This window comes from Hippopotamus amphibius, chromosome 17 (genome assembly GCF_030028045.1).
Source record: "Hippopotamus amphibius kiboko isolate mHipAmp2 chromosome 17, mHipAmp2.hap2, whole genome shotgun sequence".
NCBI classification, from domain to species: domain Eukaryota; kingdom Metazoa; phylum Chordata; class Mammalia; order Artiodactyla; family Hippopotamidae; genus Hippopotamus; species Hippopotamus amphibius.
The window spans coordinates 35,803,602-35,821,993 of record NC_080202.1 but is presented as its reverse complement, the minus strand read 5'-3'; the positions used below and the strand labels follow the sequence as shown (position 1 = coordinate 35,821,993).

The following is an 18,392-nucleotide window of genomic DNA, read 5'->3' as shown; positions in this document are numbered from 1 at the left end:
GGCCCCACCACACTCAGGGCCCAGCCCAACCCCCAGCTGGGGCAGACAGCAAGGTCACTGGCACATCATCAGTGTTTATTGAAATAAACTGAGTACCGCCTCCCCCTTCACATGCAGGTGGGCACCCAGATAGCTCCTGATGGCTTAAAGGATCTGGAAGCTTTCCATCCTCCCCACTGGCCCCTCCTCTGGGAGTACCAGACGGTACTGGTGCCCCCAAATCTCACTCCCCTCTCTGAAGCCCCTCTCCCAGCACAGACAGCAGAGAGGAGGAAAGGACAGCCCCAAGGATAGGGGTAGCCTTCAGGCCACAGCCCTTGGGCTGGAATGAAGGGAGTAGACATGCATCGGGCCCTGTCTCCAGGCAGATGGGAGGAGGTGGAGGGAGGTTTCTAATCAGAGGCCCCGGCCTCACTGGTACCTCCAGAAGCTGGGCTAGCTGCTGGCCAGTTCCATACCTTGATACTCCCTCCCTACAAGGACAGATGCCATCCCTGGGCTGCTGAGATAGACTCCACCCTGACCCAGGGAGCTGGCCCAACCCCTCCTTGTGGCCCAGGGAACCAGAGCCTGCACTGTCGGCCGGTTCTGGAGCCTACTGAGGCCCTGCTGGGGACCAGGACAGGTGAACCTTTCCAATTTAGCAGCTTCCAGGGACCTCCCAAATTTTGTCTCTCTTCCTGGCTGGGGTGAGGAGTTACCAGTTTAGGACCATCTAGGCATCGGTAGGGGGTGTCCTCTCTCCCCACCAGCTCCCAAGTTTGCTCTCTCCTCAGGGAGGCCCCAGGTGGCCTCTGAGGGAGCAGCAGAAGTGGGCCCAGCTTGGAGAGTGGGTCAAAGACCAGGCTTTGAATGGGCCTTAGGAGGGGCAGACCTGCAAGGAGATTATCTCACCACTGAGACCCACAGGACAGGGAAGGGGAAAAGGAGAAGGAGCTTCGCCTCCTCCCTCCCTTCTGCTAAAGTCCTTGCAGAGATGATACAGGATAATCATGCTGCTTTCTCTGCTCTCCTGTTGAGGAGTGCAGACTGGGAGCCTTCCTCGAGGGCAACTTGCTGCAGGCCCACCAGCCTCCCTGCCAGAGCTCTCCCGACACAGTCACCTGGGAGAGCTGGAAAGGACCTACTTTATCTACCTGCTCCTGCAGAGCTGCTCAGCCCACCTCTCTGAGCCCAGGGCCTCTGGAAGGTAAGCAGGCCTCCTAGTTCACTGCCAGCCCCAGGACCACCACGACCTGAGGGCAGAGGGTCAGAATGACTCAGGCACCTCAGGGCTCCCAGACTTGCTTCAGCCCTGGCCTCTCTGCCCATAATCTGCCACTTCCCCCAGGAACTCTGTGCCAGACAAGTCCTTGAAATGGGATTTATTACTGGGTCCTCTCCCTGGGGTCTTCCTTTCTGAGGGATCTGGGTTCAGACAGATGACAGGGTAAGAGGGCTGTTCCTCCTGAGAGTATGGGGCCAGGCCAGCCCAAGCCTGGTGCCCAGGCCCCGCCTCCCAGGGCGGCCTGTGCCCGCAGAGCCCCGCAGCCACCCGTGCCAGGTGCCACGCCTGCCCGCCCGTGTCCCTAGCTCCTCTTGGCCTCCTGCTCCCTGCGCCGGAGCTTCTCACGCTGCCGCGCAGCCTTCTCCTGGGCCTTGCGCTCCTTCTCAGCGGCCGCCGCCAGCTCCTTCAACTTCCGCTTCACCAGTGCCCGGTCCTGCGAGTTGCTGAGCCCCAGGCTCTGGGGGAAGAATGCAAGGGTGCGGGGAAGAGCCCCGGAGCCCCCCGGGCCTGGCCAAGCCGAGCCCTGGGTTCTCTGTGCCCCAGGTGTACTCTCTCTCGAGCTCTGCCAGCCCTTGGCCTCCACCTCCCAGACTTGCGGATGGATCAGAACTCTCAGGGCAGTGATGTGGAAGGGGAGTGACTGGGAGAGGGGAGGCTAGAGGGCTTCAGGTCCTTTGCCCCCACCCACCCCCAATTCTTGGCTCCCATTCCTCCACTCAGGATTTCAGCCTTGGCATGACCCTGCCTGATCCCCTGTAGGCCCAGAGATGGGGAGCGAATTGTCCAAGGTCACACAGCTAGTCAGTAGCTGAGCCCCTTCCCCATTCTGGAGACTTCCTGGGGGACTATCCTCACCACTGCTTCCCCAAGCAACTCGGCAGAGGGTGCAAAACAGACCAGAAAACCCCCAGTACAGAGGTCAGAGAGCCACCCCCCCAACACCCCACCCCGACTTCCCTGCCACAATCACCAGCTCCAAGATTCTTAGTCTTGGAGACTGAGACTCCGAGAATCAGATGAGATGACCAGGGGAGACTCTTTAGAGTCAAGAGTCAGATGATAGGACAGTCCTCAAGGTCAGAGGTCAGCCTGGAGGCTTGGGCTGGAGCTTGAAGGTCAAACTGAGGAACTGGGCTGAAATCAGACTGGGAACCCATGCTAGCGAGCAAAGATGAGGCCAAGGATCTTGCCTAGAGGTCAGAGGTCAGGGCAGTGGTCTTACAGGGAGTGGAAAGGTCAGGATGAGGGGATCCTAATCCTTGAAGTTTGCCTCAGGCTCCGGCTGGGCCGTGGCCCGCCCACCCTCACCCACCTTCAGTTTGCTTCCATCCAGCTGCAACAGCTGCGGCCCATCCACCTGCCTGGCAGCAAACTCGGCGGCATACTGCTCCAGGCCGAGGCTGTGCAGCCACTGGCCCACCTGCTGACTGGTCCAGTGGTAGACGGTGGGGAGAGGTTCATCCAGAAACTGGGGCGGAGACCAAGGAGAGTGAGGGGGGGAGGCGTGGCCTGTGGCCTGCACACCCGGCTGCGTCAGGCATCGGGGGCCGCTTACCTCGTCCGAAGACTGGGACAGTGTGTGGTAGGGGTAGGAACACTTGGCCGCCTGCCGGGGAGCGCTCGGGATCTTGGGGCTGCTGCTGGGGGGTGTGGAGTCATCACTCAGAGTGGATTCCTAGACAGGAGCGGGGCGCGCCGCTGAGGAGAGAGCTCACCTCCCCACCCAAGGCAGTCGCCCCCGACCCTCCACCCCCATCTAGAGGGAGCTGAAGTCCTGGGCCCGGCACCGGGAGTTGCTCAGGGCCCTTGTACAGGAGCCGGGAGCTGGGCAGGCACACAGGGCAGGGTGGCTCATGCGAGGCTTCAGGATCTGAGGCCTCTGGGAGGATGCAGGGCTAGAACGGGGCGGGCAGAGTAGTTAGCGGGAATGGAGAAGGTCAGGCTGGTGTCGCTTTCTAGACAGCTGACCGGGATTCCCCCGGGCTGGGTCAGATGTCCCTGTTTTGCGCCGCCCCATCATGGCCTCTAGCACCCTGGCTTGTAAAAGCCTGGTTAGATGTCTTTGTCCTCACTGGACTGTGAGTTCTACGAGGGCCTGGGCTGTGTCTGTTCACCAGGGTCCAGCACAAGGGAAGGAAGAAAGGGAGGGATGGAGGGAGGGTGTGGGGGGAGGGGCCCTTTCTACCCTGAATTTCCAGTTTTCTGATCTCTTCTGACCCAACTGCCCATAAGGAACAGAATCATAGAACAAGCACAGGGCTGGAGGTCATAGAGCCTGGCACCTAAATCCAATTGCGTCTGTTGGCAAATCCCTTCATTCTGGGCCTGGATTTGCTCATCTGTGCAGTAGGCGTGAGCGTGCCTGCCCTCTCTGCTTCACTGCGCCTTTGTGAGAGTAAAGCAAAAACATGCATTTGGAGCTGTGCAGATGCAGAGTCCTGGTGAACATAAACGGATGCGTCTTGTTGCTTCTGTTACTCCGTCTCACTTCTCCCATAGGTTTGTGAACTTTCTGAGCACTAGCTCGGTTGGGGTCCTGTCCCTCTCTGTTTCCCCTAAGCCTCACCGCACCACACATGTAGCCCAGCTCCTAAGACAGGACGTGTGGGGCCAGAACTGAGCCAGGCAGAAGAGTTAGCAGGAAGAGAGGGGCCCTCTGGCGGGGTGTGTGCTAAGGGATCACAGTGCTCCGTGATGTGTGTTGAATGGAGGCAGCAATGGAGGAACGGCTCAGCATGTAAACAAGGGAACGCGTGAATGCCTGAAATCAGAAACTGGATGAATCAGTGGATCACTGAACAGCTCCATGGATGGACAGATGGACTCCAGGAATGCCTGGTCCCAGCGCGAGCCAGGGTGGAGTATGTCCTCACATCCGCTGAGTCTGGGGGCCAGAATGGGGGCCAGAAGGCCATGGACTCACCTGAGAAGCTGACTTCTTAGGGCTGAAGCCCTCATGTTTAGGGGAGCAGGCCGGGGAGGTGGTGCTGCCAGAAGATGCCGAGCCCTTGCCACTATCTGTGAACCAGGAAAAGGGCAGGAACGGGGAGCCCCCTGACCTGCCGGATCCCTCCACCGACTCCCTGTGGAGAGAGCGCCCTGCATGGGTGTGGGCACCAGGGCGAGGGCTGGGGCCCGCAGGGAGCTATGGGCAGAAGCTGTGGCTGAGGGGCCATGGGTACCTCTTACCTGCTGCCCATGGACAGGCGGTTGCTGCCCTTCTCCTTCCGGCTCTTACCAGTGGACGCTCTGCGTAAGGTGACCCTGTGGAGAGGGCAAGAGGGAGCGGGACAGGGCTGCCCACTGTGCTGCCCCGTTCCCAAGCCTTTGTTTCTGGCCCCTCTTCCACTCACCCCAGGTCCAGGAACTTTCGGCGAGTCTTCTTATCCAGGCCAATGGTAGGGCTGGCAGGCTCAGGTGGGCTGGCATCCCGGCTGTCATCTTTTGTGGAAGAGAAGGAAGGACATTTAGCCTGTGTGGTGGCTTGTCTGCCTCTTCCAGCTGCCAGGGGGGTGGTAGGAATTCTCCTGACTTAGAATCAGGCAACCTGACCGCCGGTGCCTTTCACTAGCTATGTGACCTAGGACAAGTCACTACCTCTCTGAGCCTCCTGCATCTTAAGGATGGGGATAATAACACTGCCTGTTTCATGAGACCTAATAGGATGTCTATGAAAGCCATATACAAACCGTAAACCACTCTAAAAAAGGAGGGACCGCTACTCTTTACTGTTCATTTTACCTTGTCCAACTTGTAACCGACCTTCTAATCTTGGCTCACATGTCACTTCCTCAGAGCAGCCTTCCAGGGTGCTCCCAGCTGTTCCCAGGATGCTTTCACCCTGATATACGCTCTCCGCCCTGCGCACCATTTCTCACACGGCACTCAATACTCTTAATGGAGGATTTGACTGCTTCCCCCCCAACTAGAAGGAATTGTTGGATCGCTTCTCCTCGAACCTGTAAGCCCCGTGAGGACGAGGACTGCATTCACTTGCTCTTTTGTGTGTCCCAGTGCCCAGCAGTGTCTGGCACACATTAAGCCTCTCGGGAAATGAGTGATTGAACCGTGGTCTTTATTCCCCACCCCCGCCCGGAGCCAGCCTGTCCCTCGGGTCCGGGCACGCGCTTCGGCGCCCGAGGGACCGCTCGCCGGCGGGGGGCGCCGCGCCGGCCGCCGCTCACCATCGCTGTGCGGCTCTGCGCGGGGGTGGCGGCGCGCGAAGCTGGGCGAGCTGTCGGATGAGGGCGCGGAGCGCGGCGGCGAGCCGGAGGCGGCGGCCAGGCCCTCGTGCGAGGCGGCGTTGTGCAGGGGCCGGTAGCGTGCGAGCGGCGAGGGCGGCGGCTCGTCCTCGTCCAGGCTGCGCCGCAGCCCCGGGGGCTCCAGGCAGAAGGAGCCCCCGGCTGGGGACCCCGGGCCCGAGTGCAGAGGTGAGCGCAGCCGGTGCAGGGGGCTCCCGCAGCCGTCGGTCACCTGGGGGAGGGGCAGTCGCTCACCGCCAATCCTGCTGCCCTCTTCCCAGAGGGGAGCGCGGGCTCCTAGCTCCCTCCGGGGCCTGGAGGGAGGGCTTCCTCGTGCCTTGGGCCGAGGGGTGGCTGGGCAGCGAGAGGTGGGAGGTGGGTCTTCCCGTCACATAGGCTGGGGCCGGATCCCGCCTCCTTCGCTTACTAACTTGTGACTTTGTTAGTGAACCTCTCAGAGCCTCAGTTTCCTCCTCTGGAAGATGGGGATAATACCTTCCTCGAAAGGATGAGATGAACCAGAATTGAACTGCAGCTAATATCTGTTAGCCATATTATGTCAGAAGTCTAGGGGTGTGGTTTCCCTGGAAAAGTGGTTTGGAGGGATTATCCAGGGGCAAGAAGGGTGGGTGGGGTATGTGTGATTGGGTGGATTGCCCCAACCTTGCCTCCGGGCCCATCAGAGCCTTCACCATCCTCTGCAGAGCTGGCACTGTCCCGAAGCCTCGAGCGGGAGGGCCGGTGTCTCCGGCCCTTGGCCAGTAGTTGGGCCCGGGCCTTGTGTAAACTGCTATCCAGTCTGACGGTCTCTGGCACAGCCAAGTCCAGGTCTGCAAACCAGGGAAGAGGGGCAGAGACCAGACACATGAGGATAGCAAGCCCGGAGGCCCAGCTCAAGTGGCCACCTGCACTCACACCCAGGCATTCAAGCAAATGTCTCCAAGTGCTAGGCACTAGTAGTCCGATGAGATGGAAAACAGGGTCTCTCACAGTCTCCTGGGGAGCTGGACGTGTCAGCTCGTACATACAGTGTGTGATGGAACCTTGCACAGGTGCAGAGGACAGGATGGCCCTGTTTGGATGGGTTGGAGGAGGAAACACCAAAGCTGGGTCTCTAAGGTCTGGATGGGAGTTTGCAAGAGAGGAGGCTGGCAATGCTGGGAGGAAGGGAAGCTGGAGGCGGGGCACCTCCAGGGCAATGGGAGGACAGGTGTGTGGAGGGAATGACTGGAGGATGAGGCTGGAGAGAGCACGGTTGTAATGGCGACCACGGAAGAAGTGCCAACTACACACCAGAGTGTACATACATCACCTCGTCTACTCAGAACAATCCGCAGGCTAGGGACAGTTATTATGTACATTTCACAGCTAAGCAAACTGAGGATCAGAGAGGTCAAGTCTCTTGACTGAGGCCAGCAGCTAGCAATGGATTTGAGCCTGGCTAGTCTAGCTCCAGAGACTGACCCTGCTGGGGACACTGGCTTGCTGTGCCATGCTCATGGTCACACTCGGAGACAGCACTGCTGAGCATCTAGAGGGCTCACAGTTAACTGGAGCAGAGGGACCCCCACAAGCCAGTGGCAGTGGCAGAGAGGAAAGCCCACAGACCCCTGAAGCCTGTCTCTCCTGTCCTGCGGTCCATGGCCCAGGGCTAGGTCCTGGATGAGGACATGGTGGAAGAGTAGGCAAACCCAACAGATCACTCATAGATCCCACTGCTCCGAGTTTCACTTTCCATTTGCTCCACCCGAGAATGCAGCCTTCACTCTGCAGCATCCCTGAGCTTCTACAGGCAGAAAAGGTTCTTCCCAGACCTCAGCATGGGTTAAGACCTTTCTTTGCCACTCCACCCCCATGATCTCAGGCACCCCATCCCATCACTCACGCCCGCCCTGCCTTGCCTGCTCCTCTTTCTCTTGTCTGCAGACACCCCCTAAGCCATTCCAGTGGCTGAAATACCATCTATATCTATTTCCAACTCTGATCCCTCCCCTGAATTCCAAGTCTGGGCACCTCCGCCTCTGCCAGGGAACTTGCCATGTCAAAAGCACCCAGGCATCTCAAACTCAACCCATCAAATGAACCCAGCACCTTGCCTCAAACTGGTTCTCCGTCCCTGGCTCAGTGAAAGGCCCCACTCTCCACCCAGTCACCGCTCTCAGACCCAGACCCAGTTGGTAATTCATGTGTCCAGCTGCCTACTTAACATCCCCACTTGGATGTCCAATAGGCGTCTTCAGTGTACACGTCACAGTTGGACTCCTGACCTCCTCACCCCCCAGGCTGCCCAGTCTGCCCATGTCAGTGAATGGCAGCTCCATCCTTCCAGCTGCTCAGGCCAAACCCCTGGAATCACTGACTCCTCCCTCTCCCTCCCACTCTGCACACTGATCCATCCACAATTCCTGTTAGATCTACTTTGAAAATATTTCTAGACATGCTGAAATATTTATGGCGAAATGACATGATGTTTTGGATTAGGTTCAAAATAATCCAGGAGACTAGGAGTGGAGAGTGGAAGGGGATGTAGATGAAACAAGACTGTCCATGAGTTGATGATGGTTGAGGTTGAGTGATGAGTACATAAGCATATGATGGGGTACATTGTGCTAGTCTCTCTACCTTTGATTTCCCACAATAAAATATTGTGTAGATGTGTCTGTACATACACACTCTTACATGCATACGTGTGGGGAGAAAGAGGAGGGGAGAGGAAAGGAGAGGGAGAACACACAGCATCCCTGGTCTGGGTCACCATCACCTCTTGCCTCCATTATTACAGATCATCCTAGTTGGTCTTCCCTCCTCCCTCTCCCATTTACAGTCTATTTTCAACCCAGCAGCCAGAGTGATCCTGATAAAACATGTCAGCTCGTGGCACTCCTCCCTCCACTCAGAACCCTCCAGTGATTTCCATCTCACACAGAGTTAGAAGCCGAGTTCTCACCATGGCCTCCAGACGCAGGCTGCTCAGCGACTCTCTCCCTTTTTTCCCTCTGCTCCAGGCACCCTGGCTTCCTTGTTCTTCCTTACACAAGCTATCCTGTACCTCAGGGCCTTTGCGCTTCCTCTTCCCTTTCCTGCAAGGCTCTTGCCACAGATTTCTGCACAGTTCTCTCTCTCACCTCCTTCAGGTTTCTGCTTAAATGCTTTCTCTCACTGAGAGACCACCCAATTTAGAATACCCCCCAAACCCCCACTGCTAAATTTTTTCCTACATCACTTGTCATTCTCTGGCATACCATATATTTTACCAATTTAGTTTATTGTCTCTCTCCACCCATTAGAATGTCAGCTCCATGAAGGTAGATGTTTCTCTAATTTGTTCATTGCACTAACAGACATAGAATGGTGTGTGTGTGACAAGTGTGTGAGAGAGTGTATGTATGTGTGTACAAGTGTTCTCTAAGTGTTTTACAACTACTAGCTCATTTAAACCTCCCCACAATCCAAGGAGGAAGAGACTCCAGGAATCCCCAGGGCAGCCTTAATTTGCCTGAGGGTATAGGGCTGGTGAAGAGCAGGCCAGGGTTATAGGTGGTCTGGCTCCAGAGGCTCAGTGTGTAACTACCAAGCCCTCTCTGCCTCCTCTGAGGCAGAGATGGGAGTGACTCTGAGTCCAACCCCTCATTTTACAGGCCCTTACATTCCTCGGAGAGGGTAGTTTGGCCCAGGGTGCAGAGGAAGTTAAGGACAGTAGCCAGGGCTCCTGAAGGTGTGCTCAAGAGCATCCTCAACCAGTGCAATGCTCAGCTGGTACCTAGCCACCCTGGGCCAGGGAGAAGGGCTCTCTGCACCTGAATCTGGGCCACATCAAGACCATGGTCATCTTACCGTGGAGGGTCTAGAGAGCAAGGGGACTCCTAAGGGGCTTGGGGATTTTTGAGGCATGGTGGGGCCAGCATCTCCTCTGGTCCCTTGCTCTACTAGGCCCCCCTCACCTCCTTCCATCCCTCCCTCCATCTTTCTCTCCCTCTCCCTTTCCCCTTGGGAGTTAGCCCAGCCCTGGGCAGTGGGAAGTCATGAATATTTCATCGCCTTTCTCTTCAGGAAGCTGGCTAGGCAGGCAGCTACCTCAGCAGGTCAGGGAGAAGGAAAATTGGAAGGGTTGGGGTGGAGGGTGGTGGGAGTGGAGGCCTAAAAGCCCAAGGAAGGCAGAGCTCACCTCTGCTAGGCCAGGGGTCAGGCTGGGCCTGGGTAGGATGGAGAGACTCAGAGTCTGAGACCCAGAGACAGTTCAAGGCTGGGGGCATCCCCAAGGCACAGGCCCCAGAGAGGCTGGGTCAGGAAGCAGTTCCCCAGGAGCCAGGAGGCAGCAGTTCCTGGCATTGCCAGGGCCTGTGGCAGCTGCAGGGGAGGGGGATGAGGAGAGGGCAAGGAAGGTAGAGATGAGGAGAGGCAGGGGAGGAGAAACTGGAGGCCCTGTGGCATTCCACACCTAGGAGCCCCTCCCAGCTGAAACTCCTGAAGGCTGCAGACAGGAGCTTTCTGCCTCCACCTCTCCCTCCCTGTTCCTCCGTGTTCTTTTGCTCACTGACTCCTCCACCAAATCCAGCTGGTAAACAGCCTTTCTACCCCAGTGCATCTTGGGAACTCTGCCCTGTAAGTGGTCTTTCTCTAATCAACACAATAGAAAGACTGCAGGGGGTAAATGATGGGTTGTGTGTGTGTGTGGGGGGGGCGGTATTCATGCACCCCAGTGAGAACAGAGAGGGTTGGTCTGGGGGTGCCCCTGGGAGTGTAGATGCTGAGTGTGTGTTATGCATTTTTGATTTCCCTGCACATCCATGTGGATGAGGTCCCTTATTTATGCGACTTAGAGGTAACCTGTGTCACCTGTGCTCTGGATACTGGTGTATAGCACAATGCCTGCCAGCAGGGAGTGAGGCAGTCTGGAGTTCTAGTCCCAGCTCTGCCGCTAACCTGCCGTGTCATCTTTAAAGCAAGTCACTTCAGCACTCCGTGTCCTAGGCTTATTGTCTGCAAAATGAGCACACTTCTTAGCATTGTTGTGAGGGTTAAATGCTACAGTGCATGTGAGATGGGGGTGCCAGCCTAGTACTTAATAAATGGGGATCCTTATCATCATTATTGTTGTAATTGGATATCTACTCAGATAGTGGTGACAAAAAAATCAGGCTGTAAGGCCAAAATACACACACACACACACACACACACACACACGCACGCACGCACACACACACACACACACACACACTGAGGTCCCCAGGACTCCCCCTCCCCCAAAGCCTGATAGCCTTGGCTAGAGATAGAGCCAAACAGAACTTACCAAAAACCTCATCCGCAGGTTCTCGGAGCTTTGAAGAAGCCATGACTCAAGAGAGCTAGGAGGACGAGAGAAGAGAGAGGAAAAAAAGACCAGGGATAAGAGGTTCAGGTTGGTGGAGGCAAGGAGCTGCCACTGGCTACCTGTTCCTGACCTTGTGGCCCCTCACCTTCCCTTACAACTCTTCCTCTGGCCCCTGGAAGAGAAATCATCTGAACCATACCCCAGATTGTTGAGGTTGGGGCAGGAGGTAGAGGCAAGGTGTAGACACAGGCTGCCCTGTGGCCCTGGTCTGAGCTGATTTTCTGAGTGCCTCCACACGGGTCACTGAACTTCTCCCCTTCGCTGTCTTGGGCCTTTCCATCATTAGCATTCCCTAAAAACTTTAAATCATCATAAACTGTCCAACATCAAATCCGGGAGAAATCTTGGAGACTATTAAATCCAATCCTCTCATTTTTACAAGTAAAGAAACAGTCGGGAGAATGACTGACCTAAGATCACATGATAAGTTAATGGCAAAATCAGAACCAGAACCCAGGTTTTCCATCCACCCGTCTACCTCCCTCCCTACTTATCCATGCATCTACTTGCCTATTCACCCATCCATTCGTTCACGCATCCATCATCCGTCCATCCAACCATCCACCCCTTTTTACATCCATCAATTTGTACCATCCACCCATCCATTCTCCCCATCGATCCCCCAGCCCTGCCTACCCCCCACTCTCATCACTGGTGTACTCACCACCTGTCTCCCTGAACATGAGCTGTTCAGGAAGCTGGCATCATCAGCAGGGCCACTGTTCTTGACAAACTCACAGTTCTCACAGTTCAAGACAGACTCACAGATGCGGAAGGGTATAATGAGTACTCATAGCAAAACAGTAGCTAGCCAAATCTCTATGACACATCAAGTATGTTCTGGAAAGAAGTATGGATGGATGGGGTTTTGTTTTGTTTTGTTTTGTTTGTGGGAAGTAAGAAAGAAAGGGCAGGTGGGGAAGCAGAATATATGTCGCTAAAACAATTTGGATAGGCTTCCTAGCAGAAGTAGGATTGCAGCATCCCTAAACCAAGGCCTGGGTGTTAGAGAGGCAGGGGAATACCACATGAGAGGAGAGGAGGAAGCTCAGGGTCAGGGGCACACCGCATGCCTGGGACATGATCTCCAATTACTTCTAACACTCAGGTACCCATGAGAAGGGCAGAGCACTGGATCAGCCTATACATGCCTGCTGGGTTCTTTTCCAACGCTCCTCTTCTGTTATTACGTAGATATTATCTCACTGTGAGCTGGGCCAGGCTTGGGATTCTTAGTTTCTCCACTTTATAGATGGGAAAACTGAGATGCAGGAGATAAGAGGCAGAACTCAACCTACCCCAGTCTCCTGCCCCTCAGCTCTATTCTGGGTGGTTTTGGAACCTGCTCTATTCTCTGCAGTTTTGGAACCTGCTCATAAGGAAAGAACACTGCTGGGAGAAGGGATAGGGATAGAGACAGGGGAGCTGCTCCATACTCGCTAGGACCAGAGAAGCTTCAAAACTGCCTCCACCCCAGGCTCTATGGATGCTTGGGGCTGCAACCAGGAAATGAGGTGTGAGAAGGGGCCAGGGATATGGGCCTTCCAAGAACCCTCTTGCCATTCTTGAACTCTGGGTACTAGTAACGAAGAAGTTCTAGAACCTCTCTTCCTGTGCTGAAGGGGTAGATGGGAAGAGAGTCTGCCCCTAAGAATGAACCAGATTCCCTCCAGTTGCAAAGCTCATCTGACCAGGACCTAGCTGCCACCTCCTCCAGAAAGCTGTCCTAGATAGCCCTCATTCCTCTCATTTGTCTATATAATTTCTAAATCCACTCTTCCCCCCCACTAGGAAATGAGTAATTTTTATACTTTGTTGATTCCCTAACTGGACCATTATCTTCCCCACATCAGATGGGAATTCCTGAGGAGAGGGGCCAGTATTCCTCATCAGACAGGGGACTCTCTGAGGATAAGAACTGCCTCTTCCAGCAGAATGGAGGCTCCCTGAGGGCAGTAGTGGTGCTTCGTCTCTTAGACTACCTGAGAATGGAGAGCCTTGTGCTCTTTATTCAAGGTCCCACTTTAGGGTGGAGATCCTCTTGTGGATGTCATCCTCTTTCAGGTATCTTCAGGGGTGGGCTGGGGCTTCCAGCTCACGTCAGCAGCCAGTGTGTTCTGATTCAGCACAAACTGCTTTCTTCAGCAACTAACTCCCTGGGGTGTGTATGGGAGACCCTCCCTACAGTGTCCCATGGGGAACTCTGGGAAGGTGACATCAGATGTCACCAGGCCTCTCCCACTGCCCCTTCCAACAACTGAACCTTGGAGAATTAGACATCCCCTCCCCCATTTACACTCCCACAACATTACACTCCTCTCCCCGCCCCCATACACACACCACACACACACACACGCGCGCGCGCACACATACACACACACCACTCATACATGCACATTCAAAGCAGGTAACCGATACAGGGTGGAAATGAACCTGTTTTCTGGACACAGTCTGGGCTCTGACTCTACCATGCCACTCCTCCCTCCCCAAATTTCCCAGTTCTCAGAGGAAGAACACGAATCACCTTTGACCCTTCCCTATGAGAAAGAGAGGCAGGTGAACTCTAAGTTTCCTGGGACCCAGGGGAAGGAGAAAGGGAAAGAAATGCTGCACAAGCCCTGGAGAGGAAATGGGGAGCAGGACAGAGACAGACGGGTTGGTGGGAGAGTCAGTCCACAGAGCTGCAGAGAGGAGGAAGAAAGAGCAAGAAGGAGAGGAGCCTGAGAGCAGGGGATGCAGTAGTAGACACAGGGCTCCAGCAGCCCAGAGTGAGGCCCAGGGCAGGGGTGGTGAAGAGTGGAATTGCCGGGGAGGGGCGGCCCCCAGTGGGGCAGGAAAGAGGAAAGGGGCCCTGGAAGAGGAGAAGGAGCCCAAGAGAGAAGTGCAACTGGGAAAGCCCGGGGAGGGATGGTTGGGAGAGGAGGCTGGGGCAGGGGGAGGCAGTGCAGAGCCAGAGAAAGTGGTGACCCCCTCCCATAAAGCCCAGGCTGGGGGCATCCGGCAAGAGTCCATCCCTCCCCGCACAAGCACCGCTGGAGGTGGGGTGGGGGTGGAGGACGGCACCTTTTGCACTCCTACGGCCCCCATCTCCCAATCAGAGCCAAGTGGCTAGTTCTGTCCAATCCATTAGTGCAACTCCGCACCAGGCAAGAAGGAGTTAAGCTCTCCCCCCCTCCCCCAACACCAGTTTTTTTTTTAAAATTAATTTCTCCCGGCGGCGGGCAGAGGGAGAGGATTAGGGACACAAATCCTATCTCCACCCCCTCCCCTAAGAGCCCAGAACCCTGGCTCCGTGTGGCCTCCCTAGGGACAGGGGAAGAAAGGTCCTTGTCTCTTCGTCCCAGCCAACCCCACTCGGGTTCCCACCGCGAGCCTGAGTGACCCCCAACTCCACTTCCCCGTCCGCGTTGGGGTTCTTGGGGTTCCAATACCTCACCTCCACCATCTGTCATCTTCAGCGTCCGGCGCCTCGGAGACCCCTCAGGCCCATGGTGCTTGGGGCTGGGGCTAGGCGGGAGAGGGCAGAGGACCGTCACCCCGGCCGCGGAGGGCTCCTTGCTGGCTCCATCCACTCCATCCCGGGAGTAGATGTAGGGGTCAGCGAGGGGGTCTTGGAACCGGAGGGAATGGGGAGGAGGTTGGAGTTCAGAGACAGAAGGAGAAGGTTTGCAGGAAACAGGAGGCGCGGCGGGCGGGGCCGGACCAGAAGACTTGACGGGAGGATGCTCCGTGCGTGTGCGTGTGTGCGCGCGCGCGCGCGTTTGTGTGTGTGTGTGTGAGAAACTGCCTTCCCGCCCCTCCAGGCCCGGCTGGACGAGGGGTCCCCCGCCTGGCAGGCGGATACTCAGCGTCGCGTCCGCGGGGACCCGCCGAGGTCCCCAGGGAAGGGGCGATGCGGGGGCGCGTGGCGGGGAGGCTGGGCGCCCGAGAGACAAAGAACGGGAGGGAGGGAGGGAGGGAGGGGCGGAGGCAGCGGGAGCACGGGGGAAGGAGGAGGCGGCCCCGCGCCGGCGGCCGGGAGAGGGGATTCTAGTTGCCGCTACTCCTCGGCCCGAGGGTGTGAGCGGCGGGCGATGCGGCCCCACCTTAGGACCCATGGGGCTTTTGCTTCCTTTGCAAGGCCTGTGAGGGCTCCTGATTCATCCATTCAACAGACGTCCCCGGAGCAGTCGGTGCGCCGAGGCCCGAGGGGACCGTGGGGAACAGAACCGACCTGGTCCGGGCCGTCGTGGCTCGTAGCGTTGTCAGGGGGACAGACGAATGGGGAGGCCCTCACGAGCGGTGCTGTGAGCCTTGGTTCACAGAGGACGCAGCACGGGGAGAGCGCACCGAAGGGAGTCCGACCTCGCCTGCGGGCGGTGAGGATGCGGGCGGGCGGGGGCTGTGTGTGAAAGTGATCTGGGAGGACTCCTGGAGGAGGTGACCTGTTGGCTACTTCTGCAGGCCAGGCCACTCCAGGCCAGGGTGGAGGTGCTAGTGGGACTTGTGGGGGAGGGAGGAAAGGAGAGGAAGATGAAGGATGCATTGGGGGGAGGGGGTTGCACTTTATCCTACCAGCCATAGTGCGAGGAGTGAGGGCCTCTGATTTGCATTTTAGGAAGAACTCCTTGGCTTCTTTGGAGAAGGCAGCCCGAAGGCTGGGGCACCCCTCATGAGGCTGTTGAGAGATGATGGCAGTGGGCACGAACATCAAAGGTCACAACGAGAACTATTAAGGATGTAGAATTGAAGAAATTGACAGAATTTGGGGACTGGCTGGCCACAGAGGGAGAAGGAGGGGTCTAGGTGACTGCAGGTCTTGGCCTGAGGCCTTGGAGGTGGAGGGGGTTGGGGGGATGAGATCAGACTTGGACCTGGTGCGCTGGAGGTGGTGGCAGGCCAGCCAGGGGAGACAGTGTAACAATGAACAGCCAGCGTGCTGAGGTAGTTCAGGGGGTGCCAGGCACGGTACTGAGCTCCTTTCTCAGATTATTAATGTTACCCTCACCATAAACCCATGAGGTAGGTGTTTCTGTTACCCTCTTTGTTCAAGGGCAAGTGGTGAGGTTGGACAAGGGGGTCCAGAGCTCAGGGGAGAGGTGTGCAGTCTGTAGGGATAGAGTTCTCTGATAGCCTGCCGGAGTCTCTGCAGTCCCAGGTCGCCGAGGGGCTGTGGGAGGTGGCATGTTGTCTGGATGGTCTTGGGACCATGGGTGAGGAGAGAATTAATAACCTCTAGGGGCTGAAGATCCAAGGAGATCTGCGGGAGTTTTGGTATCTCTGGGTGTCTTCAGAATCTGCTGGCAGCTGTGGGTTGCTGGCTAGATTGTGGAGATCTGGGGAGGGAGTGATGATTCTGGAGGTCTTATTAGGGCTGTGTCTGGGGTCTTTAAAGAGAAAGTTTGTGGGCATTTGGTGAAATCTGGGTGGTAGGCTGGAGTGGGGGATTGATTATACAGCCCCCATAGAGAGTGGGGAGATGATGGGTATGTAATGTCAGTGCTGGTGGCATGCTCTGTGGGAGGCCATAGGACCCAGGAGAACCCCCTGTTCCTAGTGATGCCTAATTTTCTAGGAGTTGAGAAACTCCCCTCATCTGATTCCCCTCCCTTGTGGTGAGTGTTGGGGCTGTGGCAAACCCACTCAAGCGCCTAAGAACTGGGAACGTGGCAGGGCCAGGGTGGGGTAATGCCTCACACAGGCTAGCCCGTGGCCACTTGACATATCTCACAGGTGAGTCCCACCCATCTCAGGCCTGAGGAACTCGCAAAGCTACACACACCATCCCAGCCACACACCACACTCAGGCTTAGACTTAGGGGGCTATTTTCCAAAAGGGGTCCACCTTTTGGAACATACAGTGTGCAAGCCCCTCACCTAATACACAGGACAGACAGGAAGGACCCCACCCTGGAGGCTCAGCTCCAGTCAGATCAACAGAAGCCCTCAGCACAACACCCATGTCTGCCTTGCCACCCAAGAAGGTCCAGCCATTTCATTTCTTGAGACTTCTTGGCTAGGCTGCCTGAGCAGGCCCCAAGTCACCTATAACTCTGGAGATATGACCTGTGACCTTGTTATTTGGTGGCTTCTGATCCTGAGATTCGGCCACCTGCATTTGTCTTCCCAGAAGTGTTCCAAGGAAGAGTCACTTCTAAGAGGAAATGTTTGGAGAGGCATGGCCACCATCTCCAAGTTGCCAGGTGATTCTCAAGTGCGTGGCAAAACTGGACTGATTCTGTATGTCCCGGAGGTGTAGAACTAGGATTTTTGAGAAGCTATGGGAAGCCAGAATTTGGTTGGATATGAAGGAGACTTGTGTGACAAAGCCAGCCAGAGGGAGTGGCCACCACAGGAGCTGACTGCCACTGGGAGTTCTGGTGGAGGCCACTCATCTTGGGCTTGTCAGGGACCCACCAAGGTGAATGTGAAGAGCCCTAAATGTTGGGACTTACATTCTTTAGAGCAAAGGGGACTGTGAGAATCCTCTTGGGGGCCAGGCCACTGAACATAAGTGCCTTTTGCTTCAGTTTTCTCACACACAGCACACAGCTCCCAGAGCAAGGAAATGTCCCACTGCCCCCTGCTCTCACCTCTCTCTGGGACTTACACTAAAGTTTGTCTCTGGAACCCTGGCACCTGGACTCCCAGACCCATTAGTATTAGAACTGGTAAGTCAGCAACTAGACCTGCTGGCACAGAGCAGAGGACTAGGACTACTTAAGGCCTCTCTGGCTACCCCCAGAGGGATTCTCTAGAACTCTGGGGACGAAATTGCTCTGACATATCATCTCTCACCCCCTGCTGTACCTCCAGAACACCTTTGATCCTTCCTGTACTGTACCTTCTACAGAGTGCCTTGTATGAGCGTAGGGGCTGGGTATCGCCATCAGGTTAGATTTCTCAGGGGAGGGACTCAGGGTTCGCTGTACCACAGCTACCCCATCCTCTGAATTCCACAAGAGACCTTGTAAAAGGAGGAAAGTGATGAACCTAATGAACTCTCTAGAATCCCCAGCCCTGCTCCGAAGGGATTTGGGGTGGGGGGTTGGGGGGGAAGGTGGCACACGGAGTTTGCCGGACAAGGATTCTCAGTATAAAGATCCTCAGGGTCAGAGGTAGAACTGGCAGATCATCACTGGGCTCAGACTGGCAGCTCTGCCTCCCACCCCCTCCCGCGAATCAAAAAACGAGGCGGCACGGCTCTGGGGGCTGCTTTTATGGGGATGACCTGACAGAGGGCATGGTCCGTACAAAACCGGGAACAATACATACATATATATATTATATACAGAGACGCAGTCCTGCGGAAAGCGGGACAGGGGTGGCCCAGGCTGGAGAAACGGGAAGCACCCACGGCCCCGCCCACCTGGCCCCGCCCCCTCCATCTGCGGAGGCCACGGAGGTGAAGTGCAGCGGCCCAGGCACTGAGACAGCCAGCTCTTTCGGGGGTAGGCTCACGTCCGGGGGCAGGAAGGGAGTGCTGAGAAATACTGATCGATGGCATCGTCTATTTACAGGGGACGAGGAAAAG

General features: G+C 56.3%; 1 protein-coding gene across 2 annotated transcripts; it reads right to left on the bottom strand.

Annotated features, from left to right (window-relative positions):
* Positions 1 to 1,149: 1,149 nt before the first annotated feature.
* SAMD14 (sterile alpha motif domain containing 14) lies at positions 1,150 to 14,565 on the bottom strand. Of its 2 annotated transcripts, XM_057714244.1 has the most exons (10): positions 14,316 to 14,565; positions 10,799 to 10,853; positions 6,172 to 6,338; positions 5,452 to 5,740; positions 4,621 to 4,708; positions 4,457 to 4,531; positions 4,191 to 4,350; positions 2,823 to 2,942; positions 2,580 to 2,735; positions 1,150 to 1,724 (listed from the first exon to the last, which is right to left on the bottom strand). In XM_057714244.1, the coding sequence occupies exons 2-10, from the start codon at positions 10,839 to 10,841 to the stop codon at positions 1,569 to 1,571; spliced, it is 1,254 nt and encodes a 417-aa protein (XP_057570227.1). In that variant the 5' UTR covers positions 10,842 to 10,853; positions 14,316 to 14,565; the 3' UTR covers positions 1,150 to 1,568. The 2 variants fall into 2 exon arrangements, with proteins under 2 accessions (XP_057570227.1, XP_057570228.1); XM_057714245.1 differs by lacking the exon at positions 10,799 to 10,853.
* Positions 14,566 to 18,392: the final 3,827 nt, after the last annotated feature.

Coding starts and splice junctions, on each gene's coding strand:
- SAMD14 (XM_057714244.1), bottom strand. CDS start 10,841: ATGGCTTCTTCAAAGCTCCGAGAACCTGCGGATGAGGTTTTTG. Junction 5,741..6,171: donor CTGATGGGCCCGGAGGCAAG/GTTGGGGCAATC, acceptor CCCCTCCCCCAG/GTGACCGACGGCTGCGGGAG. Junction 4,351..4,456: donor CGCCTGTCCATGGGCAGCAG/GTAAGAGGTACC, acceptor CTCTCTCCACAG/GGAGTCGGTGGAGGGATCCG.